Source organism: Lithobates pipiens, unplaced genomic scaffold (assembly GCF_037356315.1).
Source record: "Lithobates pipiens isolate NorthernLeopardFrog02 unplaced genomic scaffold, aLitPip1_a1.2 Scaffold_13, whole genome shotgun sequence".
Taxonomy (NCBI): Eukaryota; Metazoa; Chordata; class Amphibia; order Anura; family Ranidae; genus Lithobates; species Lithobates pipiens.
The window spans coordinates 2208564-2226091 of NW_027507718.1; the positions used below are offsets into that span (position 1 = coordinate 2208564).

The window sequence follows — 17528 nt, forward strand, 5'->3', positions numbered from 1 at the left end:
TTCTTTGCAGAACCTCTCAAGCTCCATCAGGTTGGATGGGGAGTGTCAGTGCACAGCCATTTTCAGATCTCTCCAGAGATGTTCAATTGGGTTCAAGTCTGGGCTTTGGCTGGGCCACTCAAGGACATTCACAGAGTTGTCCTGTAGCCACTCCTTTGTATCTTGGCTGTGTATATAGAGTCTTTGTTCTGTTGGAAGATGAACATTTGACCCAGTCTGAGGTCCAGAGCACTCTGGAGTAGGTTTTTATCAAGGATGTCTCTATACATTGCTGAATTTGCCTTTCCCTGGATCCTGACTCATGATTGACCCATTTACCTTTGCTGAAAAACAACCCCACAGCATGATGCTGCCACCACCTCGCTTCACTGTGGGGATAGTATTGGCCCGGTGATGAGCGGTGCCTGGTTTTCTCCAGACATGATGCTTGCCATTCAGGCCAAAGAGTTCAATCTTTGTCTCATACGACCAGAGAATTTTGTTTCTCATGGTCAGAGTCCTTCAGTTGCCTTTTGACAAACTCCAGGCGATCTGTCATGTGCCATTTACTGAGGAGTGGCTTCTGTCTGGCCACTCTACCATACAGGCATGATTTGTGGAGACCTGCAGAGATGGTTGTTCTTCTGGAAGGTTCTCCTCTCTCCACAGAGAAAGGCTGGAGCTCTGTCAGAATGACCATCGGGTTCTTGGTCACCTCCCTGACTAAGGCCCTTCTCCCGAGATCACTCTGTTTGGCCAGGCGGCCCACTCTAGGAACAGCCCCGGTGGACCAAGCTTCTTCGATTTACGGATGATGGAGGCCTCTGTGCTCATTCGAACCTTCAATGCTGCAGACATTTTCCTGTACCCTTCCCCAGATCTGTGCTCTGTCTCTGAGATCTACAGACAATTCCTTGGACTACATGGCTTGATTTGTGCTCTGAAATGCACTGTTAACTGTGGGACCTTATATAGACAGGTGTGTGCCTTTTCAAATTATGTCCAATCAATTGAATTTACCACAGGTGGATACCAATTAAGTTGTAGAAACATCTCAAGAATGATCCGTGGAAACAGGATGCACCTGAGCTCAATTTTGAATGTCATGGAAAAGGCTGTGAATACTTTGTGAATGGGATTTTTTTTATTTTTTATAAATTTGCAAAGATTTCAAACAAATTTCTTGCATGTTGTCATTATGGGGCATTGTTTGTAGAATTTTGAGGAAAATAATGAATTTAATCCATTTTGGAATAAGGCTGTAACAAACAAAATGTGGAAAAAGTACAGTGCTGTGAATACTTTCCGGATGCACTGTAAAATAAATGACAGATCACCTGTATAATTGGATGGACTGTGTGATTACAAATGTGTGTAAACACTATGTACTTTTTTTATTTATTTTTTTATTTAACAAAGGTAACACTATCCTATGTGTCAGGCATAAAATAAATGACAGAGTACTTTTATAATTGGGTAGACTGTGTGACTAAAACTATACCAAGTTGTGTGGTTTACTTCTGCCTTTAACAAAAGTAACACAAAGCTGTAACGACTGGAGATGCTGACTCTGTAAATTTTAGCAATACAACTGCCTCCCTGTTCTAATATGGTATAAATCCTGGAAGATAAACCCCAAAGCACACAGCAATGAACGGTTACAGAAGTTTACAATACAGCTATACTGTGCTGACCATGCAGCACTGGTGCTGAATGTCTGATCTAATACACTGCAAATTTAGTATAAGAAGCCCCACAGTAGACATGTGCAGAGTAAAATATTTCGTTTCGGAATTTCGTTTTCGTCTGAAAACTTAATTTATTTAGTTACTCCCGAAATTCGTTTTTATTTATTTCGTTTTTCGTTCAAAAATTGCATTCGTCCGAAAATCCACATGAATTACGGTTGAATCTGTCTTGGAAGGCTTATGGTGTCTGTCGAATGTATAAAGAAGATTCGACGGAGCTAACTATATAGCATACTTTAGAACCCTATTAAAGTCTATGGGACTCCAACGTTCAAAATCTAAAGTGCTAATTTTAAAGGCTAATTTGCAAGTTACTGTCCTAAAAAGTGTTTGGGGACCCGGGTCCTGCCCCAGGGGACATGTATCAATGCAAAAAAAAGTTTTAAAAACGGCCGTTTTTTCGGGAGCAGTGATTTTAATAATGATTAAAGTGAAACAATAAAAGTGTAATATTCCTTTAAATTTCGTAGGGGGGGGTTGTCTATAGTATGCCTGTGAAGGGGCGCATGTTTCCCGTGCTTAGAATTGTCCCTGCACAAAGTGTCATTTATGCAGGAAAAAAAGTCCTTTAAAATCACTCGCAGCTATAATGAATTATCGGCTCCCGTAATACAGAGAACACTCATTGAAAGTCATTGATAAAAAAATAAATAAATAAATAAATAAAAAAAAAAGCGTGGGGGTCCCCCAAATTCAATTTCCAGGCCCTTCAGGTCTGGTATGGATATTAAGGAGAACCCTGCCTCAAATTTAAGAAAAAATTTGACGTGGGGTTCCCCCTAAATATCCATAACCAGACCCTTCAGGTCTGGTATGGATATTAAGGGGAACCCCGCGTCAAATTAAAAAAAAAATTGACGTGGGGTTCCCCCTAAAAATCCATACCAGACCCTTTATCCGAGCACGCAACCTGGCAGGCCGCAGGAAAAGAGGGGGGGACGAGAAAGCGGCCCCCCCTCCCTCCTGAACCGTACCAGGCCACATGCCCTCAACATTGGGAGGATGCTTTGGGGGTCCGTGACCCCTCAAAGCACCTTGTCCCCATGTTGATGAGGACAAGGGCCTCATCCCCACAACCCTGGCCGGTGGTTGTGGAGGTCTGCGGGCGGGGGGCTTATCAGAATCTGGAAGCCCCCTTTAACAAGGGGACCCCCAGATCCCGGCCCCCCCCTGTTTGAAATGGTAAGGGGGTACAAAAGTACCCCTACCATTTCACAAAGAAAGTGTAAAAAATGTTTAAATAAAACAAACACACTTTTTAAAAATTCCTTTATTAAAAATAAAAAAAGATTCCAGCGGCGGTAATCCACTCTTGCTATCCAGCGACGGACGGTCAGCTCTCCATCGATGTCTAATGTCATCCAGCGCAGCGCAGCATCCTTCTTCTGTCTCCTCCACGGAGACACTGGAGGCATTCCGGCGCTGACGTTTCTTATATACGGAGGGCGGGGCCACCCGTCACCTGACCCCGCCCCCCTCTGACGCAAGGGGAAACCCAGGGTTCCCCATGACGTATGGGTGACCCCGCCCCCCTCTGATGTAACGGAAACCTGCCTGTGTTACATCAGAGGGGTGCGGGTCACCCCTACGTCACAGGGAACCCCGGGTTTCCCCTTGCGTCAGAGGGGGGCGGGGTCAGGTGACGGGTGGCCCCGCCCACCCTATATAAGAAACGTCAAGCCGCCGGAATGTCTGTAGTGTCTCCTCCACGGAGACAGAAGAAGGATGCTGCGCTGCGCTGGATGACATTAGACATCGATGGAGAGCTGACCGTCCGTCGCTGGATAGCAAGAGTGGATTACCGCCGCTGGAATCTTTTTTTTATTTTTAATAAAGGAATTTTTCAAAAGTGTGTTTGTTTTATTTAACCATTTTTTACACTTTCTTTGTGAAATGGTAGGGGTACTTTTGTACCCCCTTACCATTTCAAACAGGGGGGGGGGGCGGGATCTGGGGGTCCCCTTGTTAAAGGGGGCTTCCAGATTCTGATAAGCCCCCCGCCCGCAGACCTCCACAACCACCGGCCAGGGTTGTGGGGATGAGGCCCTTGTCCTCATCAACATGGGGACAAGGTGCTTTGAGGGGTCACGGACCCCCAAAGCATCCTCCCAATGTTGAGGGCATGTGGCCTGGTACGGTTCAGGAGGGAGGGGGGGCCGCTCTCTCGTCCCCCCCTCTTTTCCTGCGGCCTGCCAGGTTGCGTGCTCGGATAAAGGGTCTGGTATGGATTTTTAGGGGGAACCCCATGTCAAATTTTTTTTAAATTTGATGCGGGGTTCCCCTTAATATCCATACCAGACCTGAAGGGTCTGGTTATGGATATTTAGGGGGAACCCCACGTCAAATTTTTTCTTAAATTTGAGGCAGGGTTCCCCTTAATATCCATACCAGACCTGAAGGGCCTGGAAATTGAATTTGGGGGACCCCCACGCTTTTTTTTTTATTTATTTATTTATTTTTTTATCAATGACTTTCAATGAGTGTTCTCTGTATTACGGGAGCCGACAATTCATTATAGCTGCGAGTGATTTTAAAGGACTTTTTTTCCTGCATAAATGACACTTTGTGCAGGGACAATTCTAAGCACGGGAAACATGCGCCCCTTCACAGGCATACTATAGACAACCCCCCCCCTACGAAATTTAAAGGAATATTACACTTTTATTGTTTCACTTTAATCATTATTAAAATCACTGCTCCCGAAAAAACGGCCGTTTTTAAAACTTTTTTTTGCATTGATACATGTCCCCTGGGGCAGGACCCGGGTCCCCAAACACTTTTTAGGACAGTAACTTGCAGAATCTTTTCTCTCTGTCAAATCTTTTTTCTCTGTCGAATATTTTCTCTATATAATCTTGGACTAATAGAGGTAAGGTTAAGCACATTCGACCACAGGTTCTATAGACAGATTGTTATCGTCAGAGTCATGTCGAATCTCCTATTCTATATCGAACTGTTGTAACAATGAAAACGAAAATAAAGCATTTATTTATGTCGGATCTTTCGTTTTTCGGATTTTGTGCTTTCGTTATCGTTTGTCAAAACGAAAACGAAAATAGCTGAAATTCGGACGAAAATGCATTCGGACGAAAACGAATGCACATGTCTACCCCACAGCACAGGGCAATGATGAACAGTAAAGGGTAGTTTATGGGTATACTATGCACACCAGAAGAACTAGTGATCAAAGCCTCTCTAATATGCTACAGTTGAAACTGTAGTAAAATATGCCGCACAGCAGAAAGTTTTGATGATGATCAATAAAGGTATTAAGAGGTTACACTGTGCAGACATACAGCACTAGTGCTCTGTGCCTGGTCTAATATGCGGCAATTGCAAAAGTAGTAAAATAAGCCCCACAGCACAAATCAATGGGTATTAGAGGCAGTTTTCAAAATGGCTATAAAGTATGAGTCTGTGCCTGACATGCACTGACTGCAATAAATTCTAATAATCATGTACAATTTTCTTACACAACGCAGTGAAAGTATGTTTTCTCCCCCCCACCCCCTCAGAAAACTGTCCTATCTTCCCAGCAAAGTACTGGTCTAACTAGCTATACCACCAGGCCTGGTTACTGTAAAATGACTTGTATTGACAGGTCTTTGGTGGGACCATATTCCAGGTGTCCAATAGGATGTGTGTCACAACACACATGGGGGGGTTATTTACTAAAGGAAATCCACTTTGCACTGCAAGTGCACTTGAAAGTGCGCTGAAAGTGCACTTGGAAATAAAGTCGCTGTAGATCCGAGGGGGACATGCAAGGAAAATAAAAAACAGCACTGTACATGATTGGATGATAAAATCAGCAGAGCTTTCACTCATTTCAGATCTACCCCTTAGATTTAGGGTGACTGCACTTCCAAGTGCACTTGCAGTGCAAAGTGGATTTGCCTTTCATAAATAACCCCCATGGTGCCTGGAGTCCAAGTTGGGAATTATGTTTATCCTATATAGGATTCACAAGGCACTGGACACTTTGTTTATTGGTCTGCATATTCAGCACAAAGCACTTTGGCACTTTTTACTGGTTTAGATTATGTTATATATTTAATATTGTGTTTTTGATTGTTTTCATTATTTTTTTTATTGTATTTTTTTTGGGAGAGAGCTGTATAATATAGCACTGTATGATGCACATTAGGTATATAAATGAGGGAAGCGCTGCATATTTGGAATACATATCTGTGAATAAGGCTGTCTAATGATTGGTCAGTTCCCAACCATTAACTAGCACAGTGGCTGCATAATGGTTATTTATCTATTGCTGTTCATAAACAACATTTTTTAAATGACAGCCATCAGCTTTGGCACTGATAACTGTATTTCTGTAGAAAAACAGTTAAACACTAACAGTGAGTAGTATATTGAACCTTCTTCTTTTTATTGCTGATAAACATACAAAATCATTATATCAAAAAGACAGTGCAGCGCTATTAATAATAATTTTAAAAATGTAAAAAATTTAAAGATATATAATAGATTTAAATGTCCAAATAACATGTATACAGAGTGATCCGCGTGAAAATCTTCAGTGATCTACAATCAGACCATGCAGAAAGTGACTTAGTGCCGGTGACCAGCTAGGTGCTGGCTGGAGGGCCATCCTGCAGATATCACAAGGAAGCATGTACAAGGGCTGCTGCTTGGACTTCTCATGTAAGGTATTATATCCTACATATGTCCCAATGAACTTCATATACAATATCTCAAAAAATAGGCAAAGAGAAGCAGAATTACTGCCAACAACTGCCATAGCTGCCCATGAGACTGCTTTGAGGTTTGTTGAGCTTCAAAGACAAGGGTGTGCAAACTCACCTGGCCTGCAGATTACACCATGATATGTGATTATTGCCATACACTTTCCATTGTGAATATTTACCGTGGATTCACCAGCCATTAGACTCTGAATAGGAGGGGGTGTGGTCATCTCTTATGAATTATAAAGATCTATGCTGTGAGGAGGAATCCATTGATTGGCCAGCTGATAAGCATCTTGGACAACAATGTGTGTTTGACCCTCTGTAATTAAAGGGTCCACGCTGTGAGATGAGCAGCCATTCTTACCATTGGTGGAGGTTCTACTCAGCACTTTCTGCATGGTCTAATTGTTCATCAATGAAGATTTTCACGGGGATCACTCTGTATACATGTTATTTGGACATTTAAATCTATTATATATCTTTTAATTTTTTTAATTTTTTTAATTATTATTAATAGCGCTGCACTGTCTTTTTGATATATTTTGATTTTGGGGATTTGATTATTGACCCTTGGTGCTCAGCAGCTTTTTCTGTAAGGGTTTTTCACTGCGCAGATCTTCTTGGTTATATATAAATATAAATATAAATATATATATATATATATATATATATATATATATATATATATATATATAAAGTACAGACCAAAAGTTTGGACACACCTTCTCATTCAAAGAGTTTTCTTTATTTTCATGACTATGAAAATTGTAGATTCACACTGAAGGCATCAAAACTATGAATTGACACATGTGGAATTATATACTGAACAAAAAAGTGAAACAACTGAAAATATGTCTTATATTCTAGGGTCTTCAAAGTAGCCACCTTTTTTGCTTTGATTACTGCTCCGCACACTCTTGGCATTCTGTTGATGAGCTTCAAGAGGTAGTCACCTGAAATGGCTTTCCAACAGTCTTGAAGGAGTTCCCAGAAATGCTTAGCACTTGTTGGCCCTTTTGCCTTCGCTCTGCGGTCCAGCTCACCCCAAACCATCTCGATTGGGTTCAGGTCCGGTGACTGTGGAGGTCAGGTCATCTGGCGCAGCACCCCATAATTTTCCTTCTTGGTCAAATAGACCTTACACAGCTTGGAGGTGTGTTTGGGGTCATTGTCCTGTTGAAAAATAAATGATGGTCCAACTAAACGCAAACCGGATGGAATAGCATGCCGCTGCAAGATGCTGTGGTAGCCATGCTGGTTCAGTATGCCTTCAATTTTGAATAAATCCCCAACCGTGTCGCCAGCAAAGCACCCCCACACCATCACACTTCCTCCTCTATGCTTCACGGTGGGAACCAGGCATGTAGAGTCCATCCGTTCACCTCTTCTGCGTCGCACAAAGACACGGTGGTTGGAACCAAAGATCTCAAACTTGGACTCATCAGACCAAAGTACAGATTTCCACTGGTCTAATGTCTATTCCTTGTGTTCTTTAGCCCAAACAAGTCTCTTCTGCTTGTTGCCTGTCCTCAGCAGTGGTTTCCTAGCAGCTATTTGAAGGCCTGATTCACACAGTCTCCTCTTAACAGTTGTTCTAGAGATGTGTCTGCTGCTAGAACTCTGTGTGGCATTGACCTGTTCTCTAAACTGAGCTGCTGTTAACCTGCGATTTCTGAGGCTGGTGACTCGGATGAACTTATCGTCCACAGCAGAGGTGACTCTTGGTCTTCCTTTCCTGGGGCGGTCCTCATATGAGCCAGTTTCTTTGTAGCGCTTGATGGTTTTTGCGACTGCACTTGGGGACACTTTCAAAGTTTTCCCAATTGTTCGGACTGACTGACCTTCATTTCTTAAAGTAATGATGGCCACTCGTTTTTCTTTACTCAGCTGCTTTTTTCTTGCCATAATACAAATTCTAACAGTCTATTCAGTAGGCCTATCAGCTGTGTACTGTATCCACCTCCTGCACAACACAACTCATGGTCCCAACCCCATTTATAAGGCTTTAAATCCCACTTATTAAACCTGACAGGGCACACCTATGAAGTGAAAACCATTTCAGGTGACTACCTCTTGAAGCTCATCAACAGAATGCCAAGAGTGTGCGGAGCAGTAATCAAAGCAAAAGGTGGCTACTTTGAAGACCCTAGAATATAAGACATATTTTCAGTTGTTTCACACTTTTTCTGTTCAGTATATAATTCCACATGTGTTAATTCATAGTTTTGATGCCTTCAGTGTGAATCTACAATTTTCATAGTCATGAAAATAAAGAAAACTCTTTGAATGAGAAGGTGTGTCCAAACTTTTGGTCTGTACTGTATATATATATATATATATATATATATATATATATATATATATATATATATACACAAAATCATTAGGTATTGTTAAATTGTAATACTGTAAGTCGTTAAAATGCTGCCATGTTAAGAGTGCTGATATGTTAACAAGGCGCAGACATGTTCCAGAAATACCATATTATTTGAAAATGCTGCTGTGATGTTTTTACTAAATATTACCATCCATGTTATGTGGATGTAACTTGTTAAGAAAGCATAGAGGAAGTCAGAGTGCCAAATGATGAGTGACAAGACAGTAGGGTCATACACGCCATACACTCTCCTTCTCAAGCTACTGGCTAGAAAGGCATACTGAGCGCAGGGTTCTGATTTCAAGTTGTCCAATGACTACCAGTTTTTAGTTTCTAATTTCTACCTTCTATCCAGAGCAGCTGTTTTTCTTTTTTTTCTTTAAATTTTTTTTTCAAAAAGTTTTATTAACAGTTTTGTCAATACATTACAGTATATAGTTACAGGAGAAAAAGAATAAGGAACACTTTAAGCCCTATGAAATGCTCAAACCAACAACAGTTCGCCTTTTACTTGTTATGAGTACAATATCAGCGTAGTGTTATATGGTCTCTGTTGACATTCCAAAAGCATCCTTTTATCGTGGTGTAACTCTGTCTCTCCCTCTCCAGCACCCCAACTGGGAGCTATCTGTGCCAGAAAGGGCTAGTCAGAGCCCCACAGTGTTGCTCGGTCATGGTTGGTTACAGAAAGAGAAATGTATTGGACATTAAAACACATTCATAGCAATAGAAATACGTAGATCGTCTTGTGTCGCCTCAGGATCAGATGGCATTAAGTTCCAGGTAACCTTGTTTCCCCCCTTAGGCTAGAGCGGGAGTTGTGTGTTATCTAGGATCTTCTATTGTTTCAGTTTTCAGGTGGATAGGGACTGTGATCTCGTGGGGGAACCCTGGACCCGATGCGTTTAGTCAAGAATTTGGCTTCAGCAAGGCATGTGGTTGATTTGGTGCAAGGACTAATTCTCGTGGGTCCTGTCATATGCCAGGAGCCACATATGGGTCAGTGGTCTCGAGAGTGTATCGGGGGGCTGCATTGTGAAGTTGATTATTGGATGTCGGAAATATTGTTGTTGCAGAGCAGCTGTTTTGAGAGAGTGTAATTATTCCAGTAGGTTAGAAATCATGCCCCATTTGCTAATGTTCACACTCTGATATATATTCTGTCATCGCCAGGTTGCCAATCCTGTTTCCTTTCATCTCTTAGTTCTTACAAGTAGTAACATTCAGTCAAGCAGAACACATACCATTAAAACTTTTATCTGCCTACATGAAGGTAATTTCTTAAAAAAAGAAAGCATATTGTGTTACAGAGTAAATTACCTAAATTCTTGTTAAAATTAAAGGGTAATTTGTCATTAGTTGTAGCTTTCACGGCCTGCATTGAATTGCTGTCAAACATGGGGATCAGAGTTGAATGCAAATTGAATATTTCTTCCCTTTAAGTTAGCTGCATGTAATGATTTTCTATAAATGTATTCTTAAAAAAGAAGTGTGGGATTAAAAAAATAAATACACATTCATTTTCATTTAGGTGGATGCAGCATTGGTTTGATGCTGTATCTGCCCCTTACCACCTCTACACTGGGAAATGAGTGACCAAAGACACCTGGCCTCTCAATTTTTGGGTCTGCTCAGAGCAGAGACTGCCAGTCTTTGCTCTGTGCTCTGACCATCCAGTGCTAGGCTGTAAAAGGGGAGGAGGAGGGAGAGGCTGGCTCAGTCTCCCAGCAGCATGCTAAGAGGCTGAGCCAGCTGCCTGTCAGGCATCTGGGTGGATCCCTACATTATTGTGGGATCACTGCAGAGCCTGGACCTGCTCTGTGGCATCAGCCAACAGCAGACTTTAGCTCATACTTTCTCTATTAAGTAACCAGAAACATTTGTGACTAGAAGGCTTGTGTGCTTCAAAATTTTCTCCACCAAACTTACACTATTATTAAAAAACAAAAAAACAAAAAACACAATAGATGTAATATATAAGCAAATCTTCCTTTTTCAGGCATTCATTGGAAATACAAATGCAGACAGTGTTGTTCAACATAAGCTTCAGAATCATATAAGAGCAAGATACCTGCGTTTCACTCCTTTGAACTGGAACTTGAATGGCAGGATAGGAATGAGAGTGGAAGTTTATGGATGTACATACAGTAAGTAACAGAACATTGACTGCTGTTTCATTCTTTTTACCACTGTTTTGAGGACCACCCAACTTGTTCTTGGGAAAGTAAAAAAAAATGTAGCAATTTTAGGCTTTTATATGTCCGTTCAGATATGTTTCAGATAATGTGCATTTTGTTATCCTGTTTTTTTTTTTTTTTGTGTATAGTAAAACAAAAGTTGTTTTATTATAGCAGCCCAAATTAAAATGATAAAATAATTACTATGATGTAGTGAGCTTGAAATACAGTATATAATGTATAATATAGGCCTTCAAGCAACCCAACCCTCTACTTATAAAGAACAAAATGCTTTCCTAGATCTGTCTTGCTTAAATTTACCGCAGAGGAACCATTAAAATACTTATTGGCTACAGCTCATGATACAATAGTATAATCTGTAAATTGAATGTTTAGACATATATACAAGAATAAGGAAAATGGCAAACTTATAGCATTTGGAGGACCCCACCCAGAAAAAGAAAACAGTGATTCCCCCCATAAATACATTCCACACGGGTCCCCCCTTTGTATATGGCATGGATTTTAAGGAGAGAACCTCTTGCAAAAAAGCAAGAAAAAATATATTTTTTTTAATATAAAAAAATTATTTTTTATGGAGAGAACCTCCTGCAAAAAAGCAAGAAAAAAAATAGCATGTGCCCACTACCACTGCCATCCACACCAGATCCTTATCTGAGCAAGCAGCCTAGTTGACCAGGCCACATACTCCTAATCTGGGGATGGTGAATACACAGTATCCCTTCTCAGTAACAATAAAGTATAAATAATAAATAAACATACAGATATTGACATTGATTAATTCATTAAGTCATATTCAATAAATGTTGTAAATCCATTGCACTCATGGCATCCAAGGTTGCAGATCCACATCAATCACAATGAACAATGCTCACTAATACAATCTGCTTCCCATGACTGCTTACTTTGAATAATAGTTCCGGTTCCTATCACAAAATATAAGCAAAAGGTGTAACATATAGCTTTGCATGGTATGTAGGGTGAGCTACAGCCCAGTGTACAGATTAAAGCGGAGGTCCACCAATTTTTTTATTTTTTTTAAGTCAGTAGCTACAAATACTGCAGCTACTGACTTTTAAAATAAGGACACTTACCTGTCCAGGGCGCCCACAATGTCAGCACTCGAGGCCGAACTGTCCCTCGGTCCTCAGATGCTGCCACCACCATCTTCGGTAAGGGAATCAGGAACTGTAGCCTTGCAGATTCACTTCCTGGTTCCCTACTGCGCATGCACGAGTTGCGCTGTGCAATCTGAATGGTCCCTGCTGTCTCTGGGACTCATGTGTCCCCCAGCAGACAACGGGGTTGGACGGGAAGTGGCGTAGGTCACCGTGATAACCATGGTGATCTATGCCTGGAAATGGGTTAAAATACCTGTATTATACAGGTATCTGCACCCCCTTACCCCCTGAAAGGTGCCAAATGTGACATTGGAGGGGGGGGGGGGGAGTTCCAAAAAGCGGAAGTTCCATTTTTGTTTGGACCTCCGCTTTAAGTTGTTAGTATAAGTAAGTGAAAGTTTTTAAGCAAGATACACAGGTTAGCACACATTCCACCTGCCTAGTGACATGACAGGAATCTACTGCTCCCAGTAATCTGGAGCAGTAATATCTGTCATGTTCTGGTGAGCCCAACCCCCCTACAGTTAGAACACACTGAGGGAACACACTTAACTCCTTGATCGTTCCCTAGTGTTTTAATGCTTTCCCTGCCAGTGACATTTATACAATAATCAGTGGCTATTTTTAGCTCTGAACGCTGTATAAATGTCAAAGGTTCCAAAATAGTGTCAAAAGTGTCCAATCTGTCAGCTGCAATGTCACAGTCATGATAAAAATTGCAGATCGCTGCCATTATTAATAAAAAAAAATAATAATAATAGAAATGACATAAATCTATCCCCTATTTTGTAGACGCTATACATTTTGCACAAACCAATCAATATACACTTATTGCAATTTTTTTTTTACCAAAAAAAGTAGAATACATATCGGTCTAAACTGAGAAAGAAATTTGTTTTTTTATATAATTTTGTTGGGATATTAATTTTAACAAAAAGTAAAAAATATTGTTTTTTTTTTTCAAAAATGTCGGTATTTTTTTGTTTATAGCGCACAATATAAAAACCGCAGAGGTGATCAAATACCACCAAAAAAATGCTCTATTTCTGGCAAAAAAAGGACGTCAATTTTGTTTGGGTACAGCGTAGCACGACCGCGCAATTGTCAGTTTTTTGGAATTTCATTGCAAGATTATCTACTACCTCTTCTGTTATTTTTGGAAACAAAAGCATTTTAGCTGTGGAAAGGAGGCTTTTTGTTCTTTTGGGCATAAGCCTTTTGGCTCAACTATTAGTGTATTTGTTATTTTTACTGCAGGTCCAGCTTTGTCATTGGACTGACTATACTATGGAGATGATAACATTTGTTCAAATTTCCACTCTCTGCAAAACCAGTCAAATTCTAAGTTGACTAATTGTGGAGATGATGTAACCACTTAAACAGTTAAACCATAATATGTGAAGTATTCCATGTTGACTAAAATATACCTTGCGGTATCCAGCTATTGTTTTGAAAGTGTTTCATGCAGTACATCAACTATATTTCCCAGATGTCTGAATATTAATCAATGAATATTAAGTAGTTTTGTCCAAGTACAAAAATAAAGGTTAACACAGAGTTTACTCCAGGGTAGAGTTGGTGATATGTGTGCCATAAGGGTTTCCATTGTCTGCTTGCATAGGTATTCATTGCAAGTATACAATCCTTTATCCTTTTGCTACGATAATGTTGAAAACAATATGTTGCCAGAATAGCACATCTTTGGCCTTGCAAAGGCAAGATTCTATGCTTAAGTGACTTGAATGGATTTGTGCTATTATTTAGTATTTCTATGCTTTAATATGCTTTTCCTAGCTGTCAGGTTTAACTGTATGTGTCTAGCTTAGTTCCTCATGGTGCTGAGATCTTTAGGCTTTGTTTGTAAAAATGTGAATGAATTTCAGCCTAACTCTAATGCCGCGTACACACGGTCAAACTGTATGACGTACTTAGTCTGGCGTACTTTCCGCCAGACTGTCCGTTGGACTTTCCGAACGGGCTACTTGCCTACACACGGCACTTTTTCAGCAGACTAATACGGCGTACTAAGTCCGCCGTACTATCCGCCCTACTTTTGAAATGAACGGACTCGCCCACACACGCGGAGGAAAGTCCGCTCATTTTGAGCGCGTCTCCGGGTAGGCGGGGCCCGCGAAGGAGACGTCGCTGGCCCCGCCGCCTGGTATGGACTTAAAGGGGAACCCCAACGCTGAAAAAAATTGGCGTGGGGGTATCCCCCAAGTCCACAGCAGACCCTTGTCCGAGCACGCTACCCGGCCGGCCAGGAAAGGGGGGCGAGCGAGCGCCCCCCCCCTCCTGAGCCGTACCAGGCCGCGTGCCCTCAACATGGGGGGGTGCCTTGGGGAAGGGGGGGCCGCGCGGCCCCCCCACCCCAAAGCACCTTGTCCCCATGTTGATGAGGACAAGGGCCTCTTCCCGACAAGAATCGAAGAGGGGGACAAGACCCCCGAAGTCGGGAGAAGAGGCCGGCGGCGAGGAAGAAAGCCGGACTCCTCCGCTAGCAAAAGAGCTACAAGAAGATAGCGGAGGAGTCCGGCGAGAAGACCCCCGAAGACGGAAGACCCCCGGAGCTGTGCAATAAAGTATTTTATCTCGTGTGTTGTGTTTTTTTTTTGTACTTTTATTTTACAGGTGAATGGGTAGGGGTACATTGTACCCCATACTCATTCACATAGGGTGGGGGGCCGGTATCCGGGGGCCACCTTATTAAAGGGGGCTCCCGGATTCCGATAAGCCCCCTGCCCGCAGACCCCGACAACCAACGGCCAAGGTTGTCGGGAAGAGGCCCTTGTCCTCATCAACATGGGGACAAAGTGCTTTGGGGTGGGGGGGCCGCGCGCCCCCCCTTCCCCAAGGCACCCCCCATGTTGAGGGCACGCGGCCTGGTACGGCTCAGGAGGGGGGGGGGCGCTCCCTCGCCCCCCTTTCCTGGCTGGCCGGGTAGCGTGCTCGGACAAGGGTCTGTTGTGGACTTGGGGGGGAACCCCACGCCGATTTTTTTCGGCGTTGGGGTTCCCCTTTAAGTCCATACCAGGCGGCGGGGCCAGCGACGTCTCCTTCGCGGGCCCCGCCTACCTGGATACCCGCTCAAAATAAGTGGACTTTTCTCCGGGCGGGAAAAGTCCGATCATTTCAAAAGTACGGCGGACTGTCATACACACGGCCGGATTGTCCGCCGGAGTACGACGGACAGAATTTCGAAAAAAACGAAATTCTTAGTACGCCGGACTGCATGCTGAAAAAGTCCGCTGAAGCCCACACACGAGCGGACTGTCCACTGAAATGTGTTTCGGCGGACTAAGTACGCCATACAGTCCGCTCGTGTGTACGCGGCATTACTTTGCCTAAAAATGTCCCCTCCCCTGCTACCTATTCTGCCAAACTTGTGAACAAAAATATCTGTATACTTACCTATTTTAGCTCGTTTCAGTTTGGTCATGCAATCTCTTGTGTCAGTGAGCCACAGCTGCAGGGTACAGAAGGGAAAGCTTGACAATGGCTAGGAATTCCAGGAGCTGTGAGATCACTTATAGACTCCCATGTTCCAGCTGTTGTGGTGCTTCTTCCTCTCCCCTGAAGCGGCTGCTCACTGACACAGGTGAGACAAAGTTTCAGGATCACATGACCAGAGCGGATTTAAAATAGTTAAGTATACACATTTTTTAACACAGGTTAGGCAGGATAGGTGGCAGGTGACATTTGTAAGCATAGTTTATGGTAGGATGACATTCTACTTTAACTGGAGACAATGGGGGTCATTTACTATAGCACTGCAGCACTAATTACCGCAAATTACCCCTAATTAGCGCTAAATCGGTATTCACTTTAGCGCTGGTAAAAAAAAGTACTCCCAAAATTAAATTTACTATAATTCCCTGAAACCAAATAGTGCCCAAACCCTTATTCTGCTAAAACCTGGAGATTTGCACATGGAAATGTTGCATGATATAATTGCCTAAATGGTACTGAAATATGCGGTATATTATTTAAAGTTAATCTGCTTTTAAACTGTGTGAAACGTGATTTCTACACTGAAATATCTTTAAAAGTCTGAGAAGAAATAAATTCCTTGTTTTTGTTCAACTAGGTGCCAACACAACTGAGCCTGCAAATAGCTCTCATTTTAGCACAAATGTCTTTTTTACAGGACGCTATAGTAAATACCAAAATGAGCGCTGTGTTAAAGAGCATTTATGGGAGTGAAAATCGTCGCTATTGGCGAGGTCCCTCTTTAGCAAAGAGGAGGCTCTGCTCATTTGTAGGATATGTACTTGTGCTTATTCAATGTGGGGGTGGATGTAGTAGTTAGATTTGGTGTGGGTGGGGTTCATTGATTTGTTTGGCATCACCACACATTTGCTTCTGGCCCATGTGCACACATCACTTCCTGCATTTGTTCTGCTGATGGAAATCAGTAAGGACTATGCCAATATAAATGAGAGCTCCTTTCTATTAAAATATATGTGCCTTGTTTCACAGTTGGGTGACTTTTCCAGCAAATTTGGACCTCCGAGTTGCATGACAAGTTGTACCCCATGATTCTCAATGATAACCATCCATATCTGTGCTACTCATTAGGTTCCTTTCACACTTGCCTCACTTTTCATACAACTTGAGGTCCATAAGGCCCCTTTCACACTTGTTGAAAGTCCCGCGATTTTGCAGTGCTTTTTGCCACAAATTTGGTGTGATTTGAAGCAATGCCAGTATAATCTTGAGATCTATGGATGCAGGAGTCTCAGAACAAGTTGCACAAGTGTGAAAGGGGCCTTAGGGCCAGTTCACACTGTTGTGGTGCCCAATATAGGATGTGATTTGCACCGCAGTGTAAATCACATGCAATGCCCGTGTGATGCAAACTAAGCCATACAGATTGTATGGTTGAATTTGCATCGCATTCAGACCAAACTTGTACAGGACCCTTTTTTTGGCCTGCAGCAGAATCGGTTGTCTGAAATTGCAGTTCACTCTGCGATAAAAAAACTGATTAGGGGGTGTCATTAGCTTTCTACTGACACTCCCAGCAGTTCCCACATAGATCTAGTGTGAACTGGCCCTGACCCTAGGCTCACACCTATGCATTTTTTAGTGCATTTTGCAGTTTGCAGAAACACTCTACAGTCAATTTAACATGGTTTCCTATGATACTAGTTCACATCTATGTGTTTTTGGGCCAGTGAAATTTCAGGAATGGTCGGGGACTTTTTTCACACGATTTGCAGGTAATAGATTTCAATGGAACCGCACCAGAAACACAACTGTTGCATTTGTGATGTCATTTTTGATGTGTTTTGCAGTTATTTTTTTAACACTGTATATAGCTGGTTGCTAACCAGGGGGCCGGGAACCCGGGAAGCCAGCTGCCGCGTCCTTAACAACCAATGAGTCACCCATTGAAA

General features: G+C 42.3%; 1 protein-coding gene across 1 annotated transcript in view; it reads left to right on the forward strand.

Moving 5' to 3' along the window:
* Positions 1–17528, forward strand: part of CNTNAP4 (contactin associated protein family member 4) — a 524353-nt gene that overhangs the window by 283181 nt on the left and 223644 nt on the right. The window contains exon 4 of the mRNA XM_077474781.1: positions 10810–10957. Coding sequence (XP_077330907.1) covers positions 10810–10957 — 148 coding nt within the window. The remainder of the gene's footprint in view (positions 1–10809; positions 10958–17528) is intronic.